The sequence below is a fragment of the Procambarus clarkii genome, chromosome 48 (genome assembly GCF_040958095.1).
Source record: "Procambarus clarkii isolate CNS0578487 chromosome 48, FALCON_Pclarkii_2.0, whole genome shotgun sequence".
In the NCBI taxonomy this organism is placed as follows: domain Eukaryota; kingdom Metazoa; phylum Arthropoda; class Malacostraca; order Decapoda; family Cambaridae; genus Procambarus; species Procambarus clarkii.
In genome coordinates, this window is record NC_091197.1 from 35928680 (window position 1) to 35951645 (window position 22966).

Consider the following 22966-nt stretch of genomic DNA (forward strand, 5'->3'; position numbering starts at 1 on the left):
GACCCGAACTTGGGAGGTGTTGGTCGTGTCGGCCTTGGTTCAGTCCGCGCCCCCTCGTTCTTTCCCTGTTGTGGTTCCTTTGGTCCCCCCCCCCCTCCCCTTGCTTCCGGCTCCTAGGCGTCTGAGAGCTTCAGGGTCAGGGGAGGGTTTTGAGATTATAAACTCGGGCAGTTTCAAGGGTTGCCCCTTCCGGAGTTGCATCGGAGGCATTCGAGTCTGTTCCTTCGGCCGTAGCTCCGGGGTCTGACCAGTGGGCCTGCTCTCTTCCTGCTATTTCGGCTGCCCCAGCTTTTTCTTGTGAGGCCGAGGCTTTGAAGGACGATTTGCCCTTGGGGCCTGACGTGGTGGTTCCCAGGGTTGGGGAGGTGCTGACTTGAGGGCTTTGGGCCCCGTTGGACCCCGCCTGGGTTTTCTGACCTTTCGAGTGGGGCTTACTGTTACAAGGAGTGGGGTTTTCCTTTTCCCCTTCTTCATGCGAGTTGCCTTTGGCTGTCGGCCTCTCCCCGAGTTAGGTTCCGTGTCCCTTCCAGTTCGTCGGCGCTGTCCTTCTGTGGGACATTTTCTTGACTAACATACCTTTTTTCTCTAGGACCTGTGTTCTGTATCATGCCCCAATCCTTTTCTGTTGTCTTGGGTTCTGCATGTCCATTGGTCACGAATGCTATTGGGTGCAACTGTGCCTCCGTGATTTTGTGCTTGTTCATCTAGGTTCTCGAAGGTTTGAGTGGGTCTTTGATGCTTCTGCATTATTGGAACGTCTGTCGCTTTCCGGTGGGGCTTACTGCAGATCTTTTCTAGGACTAGTTGGTACTCTTCTGTCCTTTTTCTCATCATTCGATGCTGTTTCCAATTTTTAATATTCGCCTCTTTCCATCCTTTGTCTCGATATTACTAATTATGGTTCCATTTTCCTTGTTGGCACCCTCCCCGGGGGTCGAGTGGTGCAGCCCAGACCTCAAGCCCAGACCTCATGTGTCCTGCGCATGCGCCATGGGTGATTGTTTTGTTTTGGTCGATGTAATTACCCAAGTGTAATTACCTAAGTGTAGTTACAGGATGAGAGCTACGCTCGTGGTGTCCCGTCTTCCCAGCACTCTTTGTCATATAACGCTTTGAAACTACTGACGGTCTTGGCCTCCACCACCTTCTCACCTAACTTGTTCCAACCGTCTACCACTCTATTTGCGAAGGTGAATTTTCTTATATTTCTTCGGCATCTGTGTTTAGCTAGTTTAAATCTATGACCTCTTGTTCTTGAAGTGCCAGGTCTCAGCAAATCTTCCCTGTCGATTTTATCAATTCCTGTTACTATTTTGTACATAGTGATCATATCACCTCTTTTTCTTCTGTCTTCTGGTTTTGGCATATTTAATGCTTCTAACCTCTCCTCGTAGCTCTTGCCCTTCAGTTCTGGGAGCCACTTAGTAGCATGTCTTTGCACCTTTTCCAGTTTGTTGATGTGCTTCTTAAGATATGGGCACCACACAACAGCTGCATATTCTAGCTTTGGCCTAACAAAAGTCATGAACAATTTCTTTAGTATATCGCCATCCATGTATTTAAATGCAATTCTGAAGTTAGAAAGCATAGCATAGGCTCCTTGCACAATATTCTTTATGTGGTCCTCAGGTGATAGTTTTCTATCTAGAACCACCCCTAGATCTCTTTCTTTATCAGAATTCTTTAAAGATTTCTCACATAATATATAGGTTGTGTGGGGTCTATGTTCTCCTATTCCACATTCCATAACATGACATTTATTAACATTAAATTCCATTTGCCAAGTGGTGCTCCATATACTTATTTTGTCCAGGTCTTCTTGAAGGGCATGACAATCATCTAAATTTCTTATCCTTCCTATTATCTTAGCATCATCAGCAAACATGTTCATATAATTCTGTATACCAACTGGTAGATCATTTATGTAGACAATAAACATCACTGGTGCAAGAACTAAACCCTGTGGTACTCCACTTGTGACATTTCTCCATTCTGATACATTGCCTCTGATTACTGCCCTCATTTTTCTATCTGTCAGAAAATTTTTCATCCCTGATAGAAGCTTACCTGTCACCCCTCCAATATTTTCCAGTTTCCAGAACAACCTCTTATGTGGAACTCTGTCGAAAGCCTTTTTTAGGTCCAGATAGATGCAATCAACCCAACCATCTCTTTCCTGTAATATCTCTGTGGCTCGATCATAGAAACTGAGTAAATTCGATACACAGGATCTTCCAGATCGAAAACCATACTGTCTGTCTGATATTATATTATTTCTCTCCAGGTGTTCTACCCATTTAGTTTTGATTAGTTTTTCCAATACTTTCACTATTACACTTGTCAATGATACGGGTCTATAATTGAGGGGGTCTTCCCTGCTGCCACTTTTGTAGATTGGAACTATGTTAGCCTGTTTCCACATGTCTGCTACGATTCCTGTACACAGGGATGCCTGAAAGATCAGGTGAAGTGGAATGCTGAGCTCAGATGCACATTCTCTCAGAACCCATGGTGAAACGCCATCTGGGCCAGCTGCTTTGTTCTTACCGAGCTCCTTTAGCATATTTTCCACTTCATCTCTAGACACCTCTATCCGCTCTATGTTGTTCTCTGGAATTCTTATTGTGTCTGGTTCTCTGAAGATTTCATTTTGTACAAACACACTTTGGAACTTTTCATTTAATGTTTCACACATTTCCTTTTCATTTTCCGTGAATCTGTTTCCCATTTTCAACCTCTGGATATTATCCTTTACCTGCAATTTGTTGTTTATGAATTTGTAGAATAGGCCCGGTTCTGTTTTACATTTATCCGCTATCCCTTTTTCGAAATTTCTTTCTGCCTCTCTCCTTACTGCTGTATAGTTGTTTCTCGCATCTTTGTATCGCTGTTATGTTTGTGGGTTTGGCCTCTTCCTATACTGATTCCATTTTTGTGTCTTTTGGTCTCTTGCCCTCTCACAATTTCTGTCGAACCAATGCTGTTTTCTGGCCCTGCATCTCTGTTTTGGTATGAATGTTTGTGTGCCTTCCTCGTATATTTTTAAAAATTTGGCATACATTTCATTTACTTCCCTGCCTAGCAACAATTCTGTCCAATTACACTCATTAAAAAAATTTTGAAGTTCCCCATAGTGTCCTCTCCTTAAATCGAGTTTATCAACTGTTTCAATGTCCCCATTTTCTTCTAGATGATATCTTAAAGCATAATCAATGTCTAACAGGACATGATCACTCTTTCCCAAGGGAGGAAGGTACTGGATGTCAAATATTTCTTCTTCTTTCCTGGTGAATGCTAGATCCAGTACTGACGGCACATCTCCTTCCCTCATTCTTGTGGCTTGCTTTATGTGTTGATACAATAATGTCTCCAGAATGAGGTTCACAAATCTGCATGTCCAAAAGTCCTCCGTTCTTGCTTCATAGGCCTCCCAGTCTATTGCTTTAAAGTTGAAGTCCCCTAGTATCAACAGTCGTGATTTATCTTTATCTGCTTGTGCAATAATCTCTCATGACCATTATGAGGTGCTTGACGGGTGGTGTGCAAAGGGCCTCAGGGATCTTATAGGTATAGCATAGTACTCAAAACTGGCACACGGTAATGCGGGTACAAAATAAATGCCTGAGGGCCCAAGTTATCATCTGCCATTTTGAAAAAAATCCCAGCAGGCCCCAGGACCATGCCCCAGTTTCAAGGAAGCAACCATGTCTGATGCATCGTCTACGAGCTCCTGCTTCACGGTCAGCCGTGGCCATGCAAAACGACTCTCTGAGAAGGAAATTCGCGACATATTGTACGATGATAGTGTCATGGATGATGACTTACACTATGATCCAGAAAAAGACCTTACACAGGGGCTGGTACGAGTGACTTAGGGAGAGACTGAGGTGGATGATGTCTCGAGTGTGTACAGTACACAGCCATTGCCCGGCCTGCCTCGCCATCCTGGGTCAACACTGTTAGTCACCACCACTATTTTTATTCAGTGATAGTACTTGTGATGAATCATTCTCGGGCTTCAGTGACATTTGCTCTGATACAAGTAGTGTTGATGACCCAAGTATGAGCAACGAGGGGTGTTACTAGGCAGGGTTTTGCTGCCCCAGACACACGCCAAGGCAAGTGGCAGCGTGTCATACGGCAAGAGGACAATGACAACTCTGTTCCTCAACATCAGGTGTTCGTAATAGTCCTACGATATGCAGAACAGCTTCATCTCCTGCCATACCTATACAAAGCTCTAGCACAAGGCAATGGAGCCGTGTTTTTGATGCTCGTGGTGGTGGTGTTGGCGCCAAAACCAAACCCCCGGGTGTACTTGCTTGGGAGGATTGTGAGATATTTGTCCCACAAATACCAACTTTTGATAGTACCAATGTTGGCATGACACCATTATTCCCCCTATACAGGTGATGATATGGCTGAAATCGACTATTTCCCTGGCTTATTTTGATAATGAATTCATGAACCATCTTGAGGCAGAGACGAACAGATACGCTCACAGCCTCATAGACTCCAGCATTTTACCTGCCTCTCGCATGACACGATGGAAGGACACCACAAATGACGAAATGTACATGTTTCTTGCATTGAGCACGATGATGATGATTAAATACTCTGAGAAACACGCCATCCATTATTACTGGAGCAAAGACAGCCTTGTTAGATCCCCGATGTTCAACAGGTACATGTCACGTGATAGGTTCCTGTTGCTTCTCAGGTGCCTGCACAATGAAAACAGTGAGAATGAGGACAGACACGACAGATTTTGGATGGCACGGAAGGTTTTTAGTGATATGAGAGACAAGTTCCGTGAATATTTTGTACCAGGACAGAATGTGGTGATTGATAAATCGCTAGTCCTCTTCAAGGGATGACTGGCATTCAAGCAGTACTGCACATCCCATCAAAGCGGCACCGGTTTGGACTAAAGTTTTTCGTGCTGTGCAACTGCAACTGGTACCGTCATGGACATGATACTGTATTCAGGTACAGTCGTCGACATTCCAGCTCAAGAGCCACATGGGTTCTCCGGCAGTGTCATCAAAACCCTCATGGAACCATTGCTGAACAAGGGGCACATACTGTTCATCGACAACTACTATACCAGCCCCTTGTTGAACAGATACCTCCTTGACCACAACACTGGCGTATGTGACACTGTGAAGGCTCACAGGAAGGAAATGCCAGTGTTCGGCATAGGTATTGGAGTGGGTGACTACTAGCTGCGCAAGTGTGACAAGATGTTATCGGTGCGGTGGAGGGACAGACGTGAGGTCAATATGTTGACAACAATTCACACCGGTGCCATGTTGGACAATGGAATAGTGCACTTTCAAACACACTTCCCAACATAAAACCCAGTTGTGTCATACACTACAACGTCAACATGCGCCTAGTAGATAAATGTGACATGATGTGCGGTGCCATCAAGTGGGTGCGTAAATCTGAAAAGTGGACAAAAAAATTATTTTTCCACCTCACTGATGTTACAATGCTCAACTGTTTTAACACGTATCTAGTAGAATCAGGCAGGAGACCCCCAATACGGACATTTAGTGTTGCTGTAGTTTCACAACTGCTCGTGAAGTCTGGAAAGGAGGGCTCTGTTGCAATGCGCGGGGTGCCAGCAACAATGCCACACGCAGTTCCAGACAGACAGAGGGGGTAACGAGATGTTTGGTGTAAACAAGCTTGAGTATATGCATGTCACAACATCATGGGACAATGGTAAACATGCCTGTGTTTTATGCAAGAACACTGGACGTAGAGAACGCAAACGAAGATGCATCTCCACCTGGTGCGTTGAGTGCAAAGTTCTACTATTCCCCGTCAACTGTTTCGCAGCATATCACACACTCGCGAAGTTCTGAGTATGTTGATGGTGAGTGTATATAGTGTGTGATATTGTATAGTGTGTAAATATGTTGTAAATATACAAGAATGAACATGAAACATTGGATATGAGCAATATATGTAGAGACATTTGTGATGTATGTAACACAGTGTCTTGGGATGACACTGTGTTACTACACAGTGTCATCCCAAGTACGGATGTTCTACTGCCATAATATTGTGTATGTGTTCATTACACATAGGATTGGCAAGAAAGAAACAAAAAAATGCATTTGGAAATGTACACAAAAAATGAACTAAAAATTATTTGTGGCAACTTGCGCATGTTGAATGTGGCGCACGACTGCCCCTGGGAGTCTACGCCACGGGCGACCACTAAATCGTGACGTCACATGCCATTTTCTGGACCCCATTGTGGCCAAAGTAAGTACAATTTCAAGTTTGTTTTTATGTATATGTAATCCGGGAAGTGTTTTTAACAATTTAAAAAAAAATCCCAAGATTTTTTTTTTTTTTGAGATATATACAAGAGTTGTTACATTCTTGTAGAGCCACTAGTACGCGTAGCGTTTCGGGCAGGTCCCTGGAATACAATCCCCGCCGCGAAGAATCGTTTTTTCATCCAAGTACACATTTTACTGTTGCGTTAAACAGAGGCTACAGTTAAGGAATTGCGCCCAGTAAATCCTCCCCGGCCAGGATACGAACCCATGACAGCGCTCGCGGAACGCCAGGCGAGTGTCTTACCACTACACCACGGAGACTGCTACTTTATTTCATGCGCACAGGTGGGGTGCCATATTTGTATCCCGAGCAGCACAGTGGTTAAGCACATCTTGTATCACTCCCGTGGCCAAGCTCTTCCTCCACACTATATTGAGTGCCTGTGCTACTGGCACCTTACATTTCTTTATAAATATTGAATTCCATGAATCTAGACCCAGGGCTGAATGCATGGGCATGTTTTCAATTTCTCTTTCAAAATCTGTCACATTCGTGTTGATATCAGTTATATTTACAGGGGTTTGGATATCATGCATAAACAAGTTGTTTGGATCTTCCACTTTCATGCTGTTTATAATATATCCTCATACTGCTTATTTAGGATTTCACTAATCACTCATCCTTCACTCGTATGGATAGGTCCAATACTGGCAGTGGTTTTTGCTTTTGATTTTGCATATGTGATGAACTATTTTGTGTTTTTCTTTATTTCTTGAATTGCTTTCTGTTCTAGTTGCATTTCCTTAATCTGATATGAGTATTTCAGTTTCTGCTCAATTTCTTCAATCTCCCAGTTTAAATTATTATTTCTTTTTAGGGAAAGTCATGTCTGTTTAAGCATTTCCATTATTTTTTCCTTCTTTTATAGTGTTGTCTGCGTTCTCGTTGTTGTCTGCGTTCATCAACATTATTTGTCTCATTTGTCTTTATAAATATTTATTCCGTAGGATGTGAAGTGGATTCGATAGTGGACCTTGGTAGTGGACGGGGTTATTTGAGTTCATCATTAGTACTTCAGTATGGCTTAAATGTTGTTGGTATTGACTCTAGTAAATCTAACACTTCATCTGCTGTGATTCGGAATGACAAACTTCAGGTAAGTGTGTGTTGATTCTTTTGTATATAACAAGCAGTTTACCTCAGGATTTTTTTTTTTTAAATATTTCAGTAGTTCATAGTACTTGATTTATTTGGGATACCTTGCATATGTCAGATAACCATGATTATATTCACTTAAAAAAAAAAAGCTGTTTAAGGATGATTAGATCACCTTTGTGAGTGTGATAATGAATCCCAAGGACAGCAGAGTACTACACACCTCACCAGCAGACTGTGTCAGCAGATGATGCAAAATGTGTCATAATATGCTGCACGCATCGGTAATTCTTGGCAAAAGGTTGCCATTATCATCATCATTCTGATAGCAATACTGTACTGTGTAAATTTAAAATTTATAATTCATTGTGTCGGGGGACAGGCAACCCAGAGTGTATTCACACACACACACACACACGTTAGACTTATATTAAGATCCCCCCCCCTCATGGTTGAATTACTGACCCTACCCATGATGCAACCCCACAACAAGCTGAGTAGCTCCTGAGTACCTACTTACATCTAGGTGAACAGATGCATTAGGTGAAGGGAAAAATGTCCAACCATTTCTCTCCCGCTTGTGATTCTAACCCGAAATTCTTGATTATATGTCGAGAACGAACCCAACTGTACTACAGGAACCCTCATATATAAGCTGCTGTCTGAAACATCCGCACAGAAGTTGCAACGATACTTCGACCCCATCAACTAGGTTTTGGTGTCCCCCATGACTGTGAAGCAGCAGCTCATGCAGCACGAGCCTATATTTTTAAGGGAAGGTGTCAATGAAGATGGAGATACAGAGACTGAGATGCATAGTGGGATTGTAAAGGATGCTGTAAAGATGTAAGTGTGACAAGGATACTTAGAATACAAAGTAGTTAATCATCTCCCAGAAAATAAAGCATTAATTAAATTAGACTTTAAAAATGCTTTCAACAAGGTAAAAAGGGATGTGGTATTGGAAGCAGTGCAAACAAGCTTTCCCAGTCTACTCCCCTTCGTTTCAGCAGGGTACAGTAGGGAATGGCCACTGTTGTTTAGCCCTCAAACCGCGCATATCATATATAAATGATATCAGTGACAAAACCGAAACCGCACACATCATTTATATACGATTTCGTGTCTAGCGCTATAATTTAAACGCTCCGCCTGGGATAGGGGCAGCTATAATACAGCCACGACAGATAGTTGCCAGATGCAGCCTAGAAAAAAAATCCAGGCCAACATTCTTGGGTGTTAGAGCGTCAGTATTGAGCAAGCCACCAAGGCTGGCGCACGCAGCACGAGCTCACAGCACCGCTGTTCAGCTTGTGACCACAGCATCGCCTACAAATGCCATAATATATATGATACTGCTATTATTTAGCAGTGATAGTATTACTGAAGCCCCCTGACTGTGATAAAACTGACCAGGATTCTGATAATAGCAGGATTGTGGTGATATTTAGCGCTGTGCTCCATGGAGGGAGGAGTAAGGCTGTGGAGGGAGGGTTGTGGCGTCGTCTTCTGACTGTGTGTGGTCACCATTTATTGACTGCACTCACCATACCAGCTTAGTGGTTCGCTATGGTGAACACAAATGTAGATACTTATATATAACGTGTGTATAGTGTGAGATAACAGCAAGAGGAGTAGGTTGGGAGCCTCCATTTTGGTGAGGGAGGAGTGTCGTCTGCACGACTTGGCATGTTGTTTACAGATGGCCACTATGGTCTTTGAGCACCATACCAGCTTATGTGTACAGGTATGGTGAATAAAACAGGTAGATACTTATATATAATGTGTGTATATAGCATAATAACACCACAAACAATATTGTTGGAGGACAAATATTAGTGCGTCTGGCCTTGAGGGCTGCCGCCGATCAGCTGACTGTGTGAGTAGCTACGTCTTTGTGCCTTTACTCACCATACAAGCTTAGATGTACAGTTATGGTGAACAAAACATGGAAATATGTATACATAATGTCTGTGTATAGTGAATAAATGCTGTGGGAACCGACCTGTGAGATTTATATTTATTTAATTTATATGAATTTATATTTACGTTAATTTATATACTTCGATAGCAATTTGTATAATGTTAAGTGGACTGTATTTCTACAATAATCTCATAATCTCACAAATCGATCCTCTACACATTAGGGGGGTTTATTAAATTTATATATGCAGCCAATCAAACTACAGTAATAGACTACATACATTGAAAAGGTTCCTTATCTTATAGTACAGCAGGTTAGTCCACCAGGTATAACTAGGGTGTAGACACCAAATTATCCTCTTTGAGGTAGCTTCCATCACCCAGTAACTGGTGCACAAAATCTTGCTTTCTCCACTTGACCTGTCAAAAGGGCACTAGCTGTAAAGCCAGATTCTATATATGACAAGTATTTCAGAGAAAACTGTACATGGAACATGAAGACCTGGCTTAATTACCTTTAGTATGAGGCGATTTCGTGATCTAACCGGGACACCCTACCCAATGACATTAATGGCCACTAATGATAGATAATGGGTTTCAGAAAGAACACTTAACTTGATTTGTAGACAGCGTGTTGATAATGGTACACTTCTGGTTTCCATAACACTACGTCCAAGTAAATTAACAGGAGCCGAATTTGCTCCCGTGTGAGCCTCTGGTCTAGTCTCAACAATGGCTGCGTCTAACACTCCATACTATTGACGCCTGGCCGACATTGTCCAGATATGATAGGAGCCGAATTTGCTCCACGCGTCTCGGATGTGACACAACAATGGCTCCCCTCCTTCCTCACTGACGCCTGGCCTACATTGTCCAGATTTCAGAAAGTGATAGAAGGGTCACATTTACTCTACTTTAATATTGATAATTAAGTTAATTTATATAAGATGTTTTTATGATGGTAAAGTCCAAAGACTAATGTATTTAAGAATAATTCCCACCATAATAGGTGGAGAATATAATAGTATGTGGTGATGATATCCCGTTTTCTTTAGACGGTAATTCCACTACAAGTTACGTTTTCTATGGGTTAACTTGCTTATACAACACAGCTATTATCTGTCTGTATGATATATTAAATGGTGTCGGATTTTCCGACATAATTCCCCAGGGGCTGCTCACGGGTCGAAGTCCTAATTAGAACAGACGAACACCGATACTCCTCCTTCGAATTATTAGATTAATTTGATGTTAGTAGTTAGTAATCACACATTTGTGTGTCTGTTCGTACAGGACGGATGTCCTGTACTAGAGTTGCAGGGGTTAGAAGTCTAATGCGATTTCATTTCCCTGTCAACTCTTGAAAGGCTAATATTCAAGCCTTATTACATATTATTTAACCCAGAAGACTGAATGTGATCAAGTACTACAGTCAAGTATGATTCAGGGACTGCAGTGAGATCAGTGACATTAGATATAACTTGAAGTTTCTTCAGGTAACTGGTCACTGATATATAAACACTGAGGCCCATGGAATACATCTTGATTAAATAATAAATGTATCAAATCAGTCATCAGATTTATTGGGGTTTAATTTAGTTAATTGATTCAGAAGATTGAATAGCTCATCATTAAAGTAAAGTATGGTTCTGAGACTGCAGTGGGTTCAGTGACATTGGTCGCAGTGACTTGTAGCTGTTTTAGGCTACTTTTCACTGATTTGCCACTGAGGCCTCATGAACTCATCTTCAGCTTCAAATGATGATACTAACATCAACCTCTGTTGGTATAGTCAGCTGTAATCTCCTTAGTATAATGCTACTGGAGAAATATAATCAGCTGACAAATTTAGGTTTCTACTGGTATTGTTTATCTGCAGGCATAGGTCTCCTCAGGCTTGATACTGGGCCTGAGAGTAATTTACCTCCTGCAGAGTTTAACATGGTTATGCCCTGATATTTAGTAGGGCTACCGATGAATTGATGGTAGTAGTCTGTCCCCACAAGGACAGCCATTTGGCATTTGATTTGCTCAAATTTACCTGCAGCTGGTTGATAATAGCTTTCCAGGTCAGCATAATCAACTTGAGATTGTTGTGACAAATCTTCACATTTCTTGATCTGTCTTGTTAAGTGGCCTTTAAGACCTGCAAGGGTTCTTTTCATTCTCCCTGCATTATCCATACTGGCTCGTTGGTGAAGCCTTGTGGGACTTGTACTTGGGCTGCTCATAATACTGAACAAACACTAATGGTAGCCTAGGGTAAATTCTGAACTCACTAGGCAATAATCCTACCTCTACTAGAGGTTAGCACTTAAAATTAATACACATTATATATATATACAATCATACACACTAATGATTTGAGTGATAAACCAGTGTCACTGGAAGTACCTTTAGGTTAGCTCTTCTATATCACCCTAGGATGGTATTGACACTAATTAATCACTCAAAGGTGTAATGATCATAAGTAAATTATTATATATACAACTCAACTCGAGTTGATAAAAATTACACCCAAAATAGGGTCTGGACCATTCATTAATGGTGTTAGGTTGTTGAATATAGTACAACTGACTATGGTAATAATGGGACTAGGATGAACGATAATAGTTCAACTAGTCAATGGTTTTATCCTACCCTGTTGTGGGTTGGCAATTAGTAAATATACTGTGATCACTAGTGCAATATATATTAAATAATTCTCTATTTTGGAGAAATAATATACACAATTATTGATAATAGCCTCTTAATTAGCCTCTATGAAACTTCTAATATTATCTAGAAGTATTAAATATTATTAGTGACCTCGCGAAATAAAGTCCACAAAATTCGTAGATAATCTCTCGCGAAATGTAACACCACGAAATCCATGAACAATATCGCGAAGACACAGTCACTAATTTGGCTGGCTTCAATATTAGCGCTGTCATTTCACGAAATAACACGCCACCAAATATCTGTGGGTGTGCATGAAACCGCTGACGAAGCTGAACTGAACTGAGCGGGGCTCGTGAACTCGCACGAGTCAACGCCGCCGTCATTGACTGCTGGCTTTGTTTAAATAACACTGCACTAGTATATTTAATGAATCCACTGGTTAACTGGTTCATCCGGTACTAAGATGACCAAATGTGGGTTCAAAGGATCGAATAATCCGTCATCCGGTTCGAAGATGACCAAATAATGTGGGAACCGACCTGTGAGATTTATATTTATTTAATTTATATGAATTTATATTTACGTTAATTTATATACTTCGATAACAATTTGTATAATGTTAAGTGGACTGTATTTCTACAATAATCTCACAAATCGATCCTCTACACATTAGGGGGGTTTATTAAATTTATATATGCAGCCAATCAAACTACAGTAATAGACTACATACATTGAAAAGGTTCCTTATCTTATAGTACAGCAGGTTAGTCCACCAGGTATAACTAGGGTGTAGACACCAAATTATCCTCTTTGAGGTAGCTTCCATCACCCAGTAACTGGTGCACAAAATCTTGCTTTCTCCACTTGACCTGTCAAAAGGGCGCTAGCTGTAAAGCCAGATTCTATATATGACAAGTATTTCAGAGAAAACTGTACATGGAACATGAAGACCTGGCTTAATTACCTTTAGTATGAGGCGATTTCGTGATCTAACCGGACCACCCTACCCAATGACATTAATGGCCACTAATGATAGATAATGGGTTTCGGAAAGAACACTTAACTTGATTTGTAGACAGCGTGTTGATAATGGTACACTTCTGGTTTCCATAACACTACGTCCAAGTAAATTAACAGGAGCCGAATTTGCTCCCGTGTGAGCCTCTGGTCTAGTCTCAACAATGGCTGCGTCTAACACTCCATACTATTGACGCCTGGCCGACATTGTCCAGATATGATAGGAGCCGAATTTGCTCCACGCGTCTCGGATGTGACACAACAATGGCTCCCCTCCTTCCTCACTGACGCCTGGCCTACATTGTCCAGATTTCAGAAAGTGATAGAAGGGTCACATTTACTCTACTTTAATATTGATAATTAAGTTAATTTATATAAGATGTTTTTATGATGGTAAAGTCCAAAGACTAATGTATTTAAGAATAATTCCCACCATAATAGGTGGAGAATATAATAGTATGTGGTGATGATATCCCGTTTTCTTTAGACGGTAATTCCACTACAAGTTACGTTTTCTATGGGTTAACTTGCTTATACAACACAGCAATTATCTGTCTGTATGATATATTAAATGGTGTCGGATTTTCCGACAAATGCAAAAACAGTATTGTGGGAGGAGAATGAGGGTGAGTGAGGTGGTGTTGAGGGAGGGAGTGGCAATGAGTGGCTCGCTGGTGTTTGGCGGTCACTCCTCGTTGCTTTTTGACTCACAAGACCAACTTAGTAGTTCGTTATGGTGAACAAAACATACAGATACTTATATATAACCTGTGTATATAGTGTAACAACAACAAAACTATTTGTTTATTGTTTTATGAACATAATAATTGAATCACTAATATGCACACCATAATTTTGAGTACAGCGAAGGTTCACACATTTTATTATATAAATATACCACAATTCACTGTATGGAATATTATTACTGCAAGAAAGCTAAGAAAAAATCAATGAGAGACATTGAAATAATTAGGTAATAATATATTTGTGGCAACTGCCGTCTGACAGCTCGGGTGGAATAGACCTCGTCTGGCGAAGGCTCTGCCAACGCCCCTTTTTTGTCACACTTCCCTACCCTATTGCGGCTAAAATATGCCACCTACGATTTTTTTGTTATTTTTTCCGTGATCAGGGAACAAAAATGAACACTTCTATAATACGAAAGAATTTTTTGGATTTTTTTTTTTTTTTGCGCCTGTGGGTGTGAATTCCATTTGGGCCCCTAGCGTTTTGAGGGTTAGGGAACATGAAGTCGTTTCCGCAGGTGTCCAGCAGGGAGACCCATTTGCCCCTTTCCTTTTCTGCATGGCTGCTAAAGAGGTCACAAGCAAGTTGACCAGTGAACTCAACATCTGGTTCCTGGATGATGGCAGCCTGGCAGGGACACAAGAATCTCTTTTAGGGGATCTACAGCTAGTGAAATCTAGGGTAGAGGAGTTCGGACTCACCCGAAATCCATCAAAGTGTGAAATCATCTCGTCTAGTAAATCAATCATAGATACAGCATGAACCGAGTTGCCAGGAGCACCAGTGATCGCTCCCACCAACAGTGGGAGGGGCTAGGGGCACCTCCGGGCTCGAGTGCCATTGAGGTAGTTTTTGAAGAAAAACTGAACGACCTGAAGAGGATGGAGGGAAGAATAAGGGCTTTGGATGCCCAAGATGCTTTGTACCTCCTCACAAGGTGCCTGGCTTTGCCCAGGTTTACCAATTTCCTAAGGTGTACTCCCTCCTGGTTATGTGGTTACCTGGTTGATACTGGTTGATGGGGTTCTGGGAGTTCTTTTACTCCCCAAGCCCGGCCCGAGGCCAGACTTGACTTGTGAGAGTTTGGTCCACCAGGCTGCTACTTGGAGCGGCCCGCAGGCCCCCCATACCCACCACAGCTCGGTTGGTCCGGCACTTCTTGAAGGAAACAATCTAGTTTCCTCTTGAAGATGTCCATGGTTGTTCCTGCAATATTTCTGATGCTTGCTGGTAGGACGTTGAACAACCGTGGACCTCTGATGTTTATACAGTGTTCTCTGATTGTGCCCATGGCACCTCTGCTCTTCACTGGTTCTATTCTGCATTTTCTTCCATGTCGTTCACTCCAGTATGTTGTTATTTTACTGTGCAGATGTGGGACCTGTCCCTCCAGTATTTTCCATGTGTATATTATTTGGTATCTCTCTCGTCCTCCTTCGACAGTTCAAAATTAACAGAATATGACGCGCTCCTAAAATCAATAACCATGAAAGGGCTAAACCTCTCTCTGCAAGATGACCAATGGGACCAAGCAATGCTCCCAGTTAGACTCAGGGGTATAGGTATTTGCAAGGCGACACAGTTAGCATTGCCGGCTTTCTTATCCTCGATTAGTGCTACAGGTGAATTAGTGAATGAAATACAGTGCTACCTCGCATAACGATTGCCCCAAAAGACGAATATTTTGGGTAACGAACGGCCTGATCGGCGTCAAATCGTCCCGTATGACGAACGCTGGTTTGTGTAACGTCAACACCACATGGTGGGGTCGCGCTGCTTCTTGCACATTCTTAGATGCCTCCGACGATGCACATAAATTATGTTGTTCTTGTTTAAAGATGCTAATGATGCTGGGATATAAAAGGGTGACTACTGAGATGTTGCAAAGCATTGACGTTTTTGTAGGAAAAATGAAATGAAATGTCTGATATACAACAAATGTCAAAAAAGTTCGTTCGGTGTTCGGCAGGTAGGCTGCTCCATTATAACAATCTTTGTTTCAAATGTGTTCCATTTGTTTTTTATTTGTCATTTGCGTCTCAATAATGGAGAAGCCTACCTTACATACACTGAATAAACCATTATGACATTTTCCTTTCTTCAAATGTGTTCAATATTTATTTTTCATTTGTCTTATAGCAAAAGGTTCGTTCGGTGGTCGGCAGGTAGGCTGCTCCATGTTTCTTACATACAAAAAACGAAAATAATAAAAAAAAGGAAGAATTTTGAAAACCAGTACAAATGTCAAAAAGGTTCGTTCCGGGGTCTACAGGTCGGCTGCTCCATGTTTCTTAAAAAAAAAAAAAAAAAAAAAAAAAATAAGAGAACTGTTGAAACAATTTGAAAAATGGACAAATGTCATAAAGGTTCGTTCAGTGTTTGTCGGGTAGGCTGCTCCATTATTGAGACGTAAGTGACAAATACAAAACAAATGGAACACATTTGAAACAAAGATTGTCATACTGGAGCAGCCTACCCAACAAACACTGAACGAACCTTTTGCTATAACGAATATGAAAGGCAAGGGCTGCTGGCTGGGTTAGTAGTGCGTGAGCAACCATTTGTGGCACACGCGCCTCTGGCTCTCAAACACCTGTCCCACACGGTGTTGAAAGACTGTGCTCAGTCAGTGCAATTCAGACCCTATTGTTTGAAGAACATAAGGGTCATAACATTGGTGAAGCTAGGCGTAATAAGGGCTTAACACAACGGTCGGATGCCAGTGATACAGCACCTATGAGGATGATACAGCGAGCGTATCCAGGTGTAGCTCTGAGCCCCACCCTTGCCATCTGAAATGTATATAGATGATACATAGATGAATCATTTTCTGCGTTCAGTGATGATGCATCTGATACAAGTAGCATAGATTAACAGTGTTAGCGGCTTCCATGGTGGTGATATTCATTGATATTTTCAAGAATACCTGAATCTTTTCCTGACTGATGGACACTCTTTGAGGCTAGCTGAATCTCTTCCTGACTGATGGACACTCTTTGAGGCTAGCTGAATCTCTTCCTGTGTGGGACCTTACAAAGAGATTTTTTCAAGACTACCTTACAAATTGAGCTTTTCCTATAATTGTTTCAATACTACTTTATGCTTTACAAGCTTGGCTACATACCACCTACAAGTACTAAAGCCAAGGGTGCATGCGAGTGCGTTATTTGCAAGCACACAGAACGATGAAACGGGAAACAAAAATCTATCTGTAGCTGGTGCAAGAAGAGCAAAGTCGCGCTGTGTACCATGGACTACTTCGTTGACTATTATGCGCCTCCAAAGTACTGAGTGTGTAATACAGTGTGTTACTGTGTAAATAGTATATGAAACTGTACATATTGTAATATTAGTGAATTTTTACCACGTAATATTGTGACAATAAACATTTATTGTGGACACATTACTGACACATGTATCACAGTTTCATGGAAAAATATGAACATTCTACTGTATACATATTGTAAAGGTCACAAATATGCATCATATACGATAAAAGAAACAAATAAAACCGCATTGGAAAAATATTTGAAAATATATTTGTGGCAACACGCGGTGCTTGAGTGGCCTGCGCGACCGTGTCTGGGAGCTTCACACACGGGCGACCAGGCCCTGATGACGTCAAAGCGCACCTTGTCCACGCCCTCACAGCCAAAGTAAGTGGAATTTGGTAATTATTTTTACATAGACATGTTCAGGGTCGGTAATTTATCATTTTACAAAGAAAAATTATATTTTGGGGAACATTTGATGTCATGCACACTAGGGAAATTTCACAATAAACACAGTGCATCACACTGGTTACATGGGGGACACTCGTTTTGTATGACGTCCGTTTCACATGACGAACATGGAACGGATTAAATTCGTTATGCGAGGTACCACTGTACTACCAAAATACCTAAGAGACTCCATTGGGGGTTCACGATCCCAAATTTGCGGACGGAACCGGCCAGTGAGACAATCTTGCCAATCCTCACCCTCGACCCACTTTTCCAAACGATGGTAAACAGGCCAAATGGGACAGCCCCATAGTGGAGAATATTGCCACAGCATTGCTGGAGTCAGTGTCTGGGAAGGACAAAGCACGTCTCCTAGCTGTGCAAGCTCCCCATGCTGGGGACTTTGTGTGGGCTGTCCCTAATTCTGCCTTAGGCACTCACTTGAACCATCGGCCCCTAAGTATTGGTGTTGTCTTGTGCCTTACTGCCCCCATCTCCACCGAACACCAGTGTATTTGTGGCTATGCACGACCGGACCAATATGGCAGCCATCGTCTCATCTGTCATAAGTCACTGGGAAAGATTGCCAGACATGAAGCAGTCAATGACATCAAGAGAAGTTTGGCTACAGCTGGGTGTCCAGCACAAAGGAAACCTCAGTTGTGTAAACCTGACAACAGTAATAAACATTTTATCATATCACCTCATTCTTTGGGGCGCACGTATAGGTTCGAGTCACTTCTGGAGTGTGAGTTTTCAGTTGCATATAGTCCTGGGGACCATTCAGGCTTGTATGCATTTGTGTTCCTCACATGTGCCCCAAAGAATGAGGTGATTTGATAAAATGCTATGCTCAAGATTACTATCCGGGTGCAAGGGAGGGGGGGGGTTCAAATTGCTTCGGCTATCACCTCCTTATCTCTGGTCGTGATGGTCAAGTGGATTAAGGCGTCCTGTACATACCAGTTGCGTTGCTCCTGGCAGTATGTGTTCAAGTCACTTCTGGGGATGTGAGTTTTCAGTTGCATATAGTCCTGGGATCCATTCAGGCTTGTTCGCATTTGTATTGTTCATGTAGCCCCCCCAAAAAATAAGGTGATTGATAAAATACTATGCCCAAGATTACCATCAGAGCGCCGGTGGGATGATGGGGAAATAGCCTCAGCTACCATCATCTTTTGTCCGGTCGTGATGGTCGAGCGGTTAAGGTCTCCTGTACACCAGTTGCATAGTGCTCCTGACAGTATGGGGTTCGAGTCACTTATGGGTGTGAAGTTTTCAGTTGCATATACGCCTGGGGACCATTCAGGCTTGTTCGCATATTATATATTATACATATATATATATATATATATATATATATATATATATATATATATATATATATATATATATATATATATATATATATATATATGTCGTACCTAGTAGCCAGAACGCACTTCTCAGCCTACTATGCAGGGCCCGATTTGCCTAATAAGCCAAGTTTTCCTGAATTAATATATTTTCTCTAATTTTTTTCTTATGAAATGATAAAGCTACCCATTTCATTATGTATGAGGTCAATTTTTTTTTATTGGAGTTAAAATTAACGTAGATATATGACCGAACCTAACCAACCCTACCTAACCTAACCTAACCTATCTTTATAGGTTAGGTTCGGTTAGGTATCTGAAAAAAGTTAGGTTAGGTTAGGTAGGTTAGGTAGTCGAAAAACAATTAATTCATGAAAACTTGGCTTATTAGACAAATCGGGCCTTGCATAGTAGGCTGAGAAGTGCGTTCTGGCTACTAGGTACGACATATATATATATATATATATATATATATATATATATATATATACATTATTAAATATGACCGAAAAAGTAAGATTAATAATTCTAACACAAATTTTCTCAATCTTTCGTACATTTCTTTTCACTGTTGGAGGTAAATCATAAATCAATTCTCCAAAATTCATTTTTATTTCTAGTCTGACGCGACACGAGCGCGTTTTGTAAAACTTATTACATTTTCAAAGACTTTAGTTTACAAATACACAACTGAATAGAACTTACGCATCTCCGATTTTGTTTTTATATCTACATTTGAGAGAGGTGGATGGGGTGAGGTGGCATTAACCCTTAAAGTGCGCATCACTTCATATGAAGTGTAAATCGTTTTACCAGTCAACTGCGCTTCACTTCATATGAAGTGTATGGGTACCGCGCACGATTTGAATGGCCCGGGGTGTAGCTGGGGGTCCCATATGCTGCCCAGGGGCTCTAGTAAACAGCGGCCATTTTGAAAAAAAATCCAGCTCACGATCCGATGGCATGGGAGGCCTCAGTTTAGCGAGAGTCACCATGGCGAGCGCACGGTCAAACGCCTCACGGGCACGCACCACTCAGTCCCTCACCCCAGAGCAAATAGCCCACGAATTATTCTCTGAAGGTGAAGAAAGTGTGTTTGACGATTCAGACAACGATGAGGATTATACACAGTTGTCGGGTGATAGTAGCAGCAGCAGTGAAAGTGAGAATGACCGCCATGCCATGGCGAGGCCTATACGCTCTCCCATGCCTCCTCGCCCATTTTGTACCCCAATTCTACCACGACCTCACAGTTCCTGTGGATATTTTCTGTTTGAGGGTGACGAGTCAGAGGGAGGTGACTCCTTTTCTGGGTTTAGTGACTCAGATCAAAGTTTTATTGAGCCTGTGGCTGGTACCAGTGGTGTAACTGGGCGAGAAATTGTCGCGTCAGCAGCATCTCGCCCGGCCAAGCGCCACCGCATGGCACCACATGAGGGACCAAGACCCTCGTGTTCACGTGCACCCACCTCACGTGCACGTAGCCGCCGTGCTTCTCGCAGACGGTATTCAGCTCCTGGTCGCCGGTATGCATCGCTTCCTCGCCGTCTTTCCTCTGCATCTCGCAGGACGCCTGGTGTACTTGAGTGGAGTGATGGTGACGATTTTATTCCTAATATTCCTCACTTTGACGATAAAGATGTAGGGATTACAAACCTTTTCCCTAATCAAGGTGAGGACATGGCTGAGATGGAATATTTTACAGCATTCTATGATGAACCACTCATGGAATACATTGTACACCAAACGAACCTGCATGCTGCTTACCTGATTGAGAGGGAAATCACAGAATTTTCACGACTGCAGCGTTGGAAAAATACCACAGTGGCGGAAATGTATGTGTTTTTGGCACTCTGTTTGTTGATGAAGCACTGTCACAAACATGCAATAAATGACTATTGGAGCAAGGACAAGACAATACCAACACCTTTATTCGGGAAATATATGTCACGAGACAGGTTTCAGATACTCCTCAGGTGTCTACATTTTGGAAGTGTTCAGGACCGAACACCTGATGATAGACTGTGGCGAGTGAGGCACTACATGAACGATGTTATTGGAAAATTCAGAGATTTTTACGTACCAGCACAGAAGCTGGTGGTTGATGAATCTCTCATACTTTTCAAGGGACGTGTTCCATTCAAACAGTACATTCCCTCAAAACGAAACCGATTTGGCCTGAAATTTTTTGTTCTTTGTGATTGTGAGACAGGATACGTGTTACACATGATTCTGTACTTGGCTAGTGATGTAGACATTCCCGGTAACGACGAACATGGATTCTCGGGGAGTGTAGTGAAGACCATCATGGCTCCGTGGATGAACAAGGGACACATTTTATACACAGATAATTACTATACAAGTCCCTTGCTAGCTCGGTTCTTGCTAGAAAATAGAACCGGATTGGTTGGTACAGTAAAGCCACAACGAAGGGAAATGCCTGTGTTTGACAACGACATTGCAGTTGGTGAGTGTCAGAGAAGGAAACGTGATAACATTCTGTCAGTTCGGTGGAAAGACAATTGGTTGGTACAGTAAAGCCACAACGTAGGGAAATGCCTGTGTTTGACAACGACATTGCAGTTGGTGAGTGTCAGAGAAGGAAAAGTGATAACATTCTGTCAGTTCGGTGGAAAGACAAAAGAGAGGTGAACTTGTTGACAACAATTCATGATGGAACAATGGTGAACAGTGGGAAAGTGAGCCATAAAACAAACGCACCACTATATAAGCCAGACTGTGTTTTAGACTATAATATCAACATGCGGTTGATTGATAAATCAGACATGATGATTGGCACTGCAGAGTGTGTGCGGAAGACATGTAGGTGGACGAAAAAAGTGTTCTTCCATCCTGTGGACATGAGCATGCTGAACTGTTTCAACATGTACCTTGTGAGAACTGGACGTAAGCCCACTTTCCGTGACTTTGTATTTGATGCTGCAATACAGTTATTAGGAAAGTTTGCAAAAGATGTCCCAGGTATTCAGCGGCCCATCATAAACCCACTGTTGCAGCATGCTGGTACTCCACGCCTCGCTCACACTGAAGGCTTCCTAGCACACAAACTTAAGTATTTGCCACCTGGTGTGAAGCGTGCAGTAGCCCAACGTGATTGCTTGGTGTGTAAAACAACGACACGTAGAGACAAGAAACAGAAGCTTGTGCAAACATGGTGTGAAACGTGTGGTATCCCATTATGTGCTGTCGACTGCTTCAATGACTACCACAGTCTAGAAATCTTCTAAGTGTGCTTCAAAGTGTGTATAGCGTGTGCGAGTGTGTAAATATGTAAACATATAAGCAGATAGCGTGTGCGTGTGTGTAAATATATACAAATATAAGCAGAACATACAATATAATAGACTGTAATGACATATTATATTGCCGTAATTGAAAACATTTGTGTGCGCCTGTGTATACTCAAATATGCAACAATTATTGATACAAAATATGTTCAAACAGTATTTGAAACACAATTAGTGAAAAAAATTTAGATAAAATGCGCTTAGACATTGTAAATAAATAGCGCGAAAATATATTTGTGGCAACTCTGGCTGTTTGAGGACCGCGCGCAACACCTCCCGGGCGTGTACTGCATGAGCGAACATGCAGATTGTGACGTCATCACCGAGCTTCTCGGCTCTATTGCAACAAAAGTAAGTACAATAGAATTTTTTTTTTATTTTTCCCGTGATCAGTGAACAGAGAACTTAACAGATTAGCAAAAAAAAAAAAAATTTTTTTTTTTCAAAATGACATGCGCCTGTGTGGATAGCAGGATATTAGACCCCGAGCATGTTAAGGGTTAATAGGGTATTAATTTCATCAACACAAGACTGAACAAGAGGTGGCATTAACCACTGCACTGCGCAAAACGCCTTTAGGCGCTCAGAGAGTTGTGCTTTTTGTTTTTTAATTTGGCTATATTTTAATGTTTTTTAATGTTTTCATTACTATTTGTGTTTTGACATGGAAATAGTTGACTTTGTTAACATTTTGACATTAAATTTACCTGAACATTTGTAAAAATAACAAAAATATGTCCTTGACAATTGCACCAAGACGTTTTTGCCGAAAATAGGT

General features: G+C 41.8%; 1 protein-coding gene across 1 annotated transcript in view; it reads left to right on the forward strand.

Annotated features, from left to right (window-relative positions):
- LOC123764818 (probable methyltransferase-like protein 25) overlaps positions 1 to 22966 on the forward strand; it is a 239851-nt gene that overhangs the window by 57897 nt on the left and 158988 nt on the right. The window contains exon 3 of the mRNA XM_069302696.1: positions 7308 to 7456. Within this exon, the coding sequence (XP_069158797.1) occupies positions 7308 to 7456 (149 nt within the window). The remainder of the gene's footprint in view (positions 1 to 7307; positions 7457 to 22966) is intronic.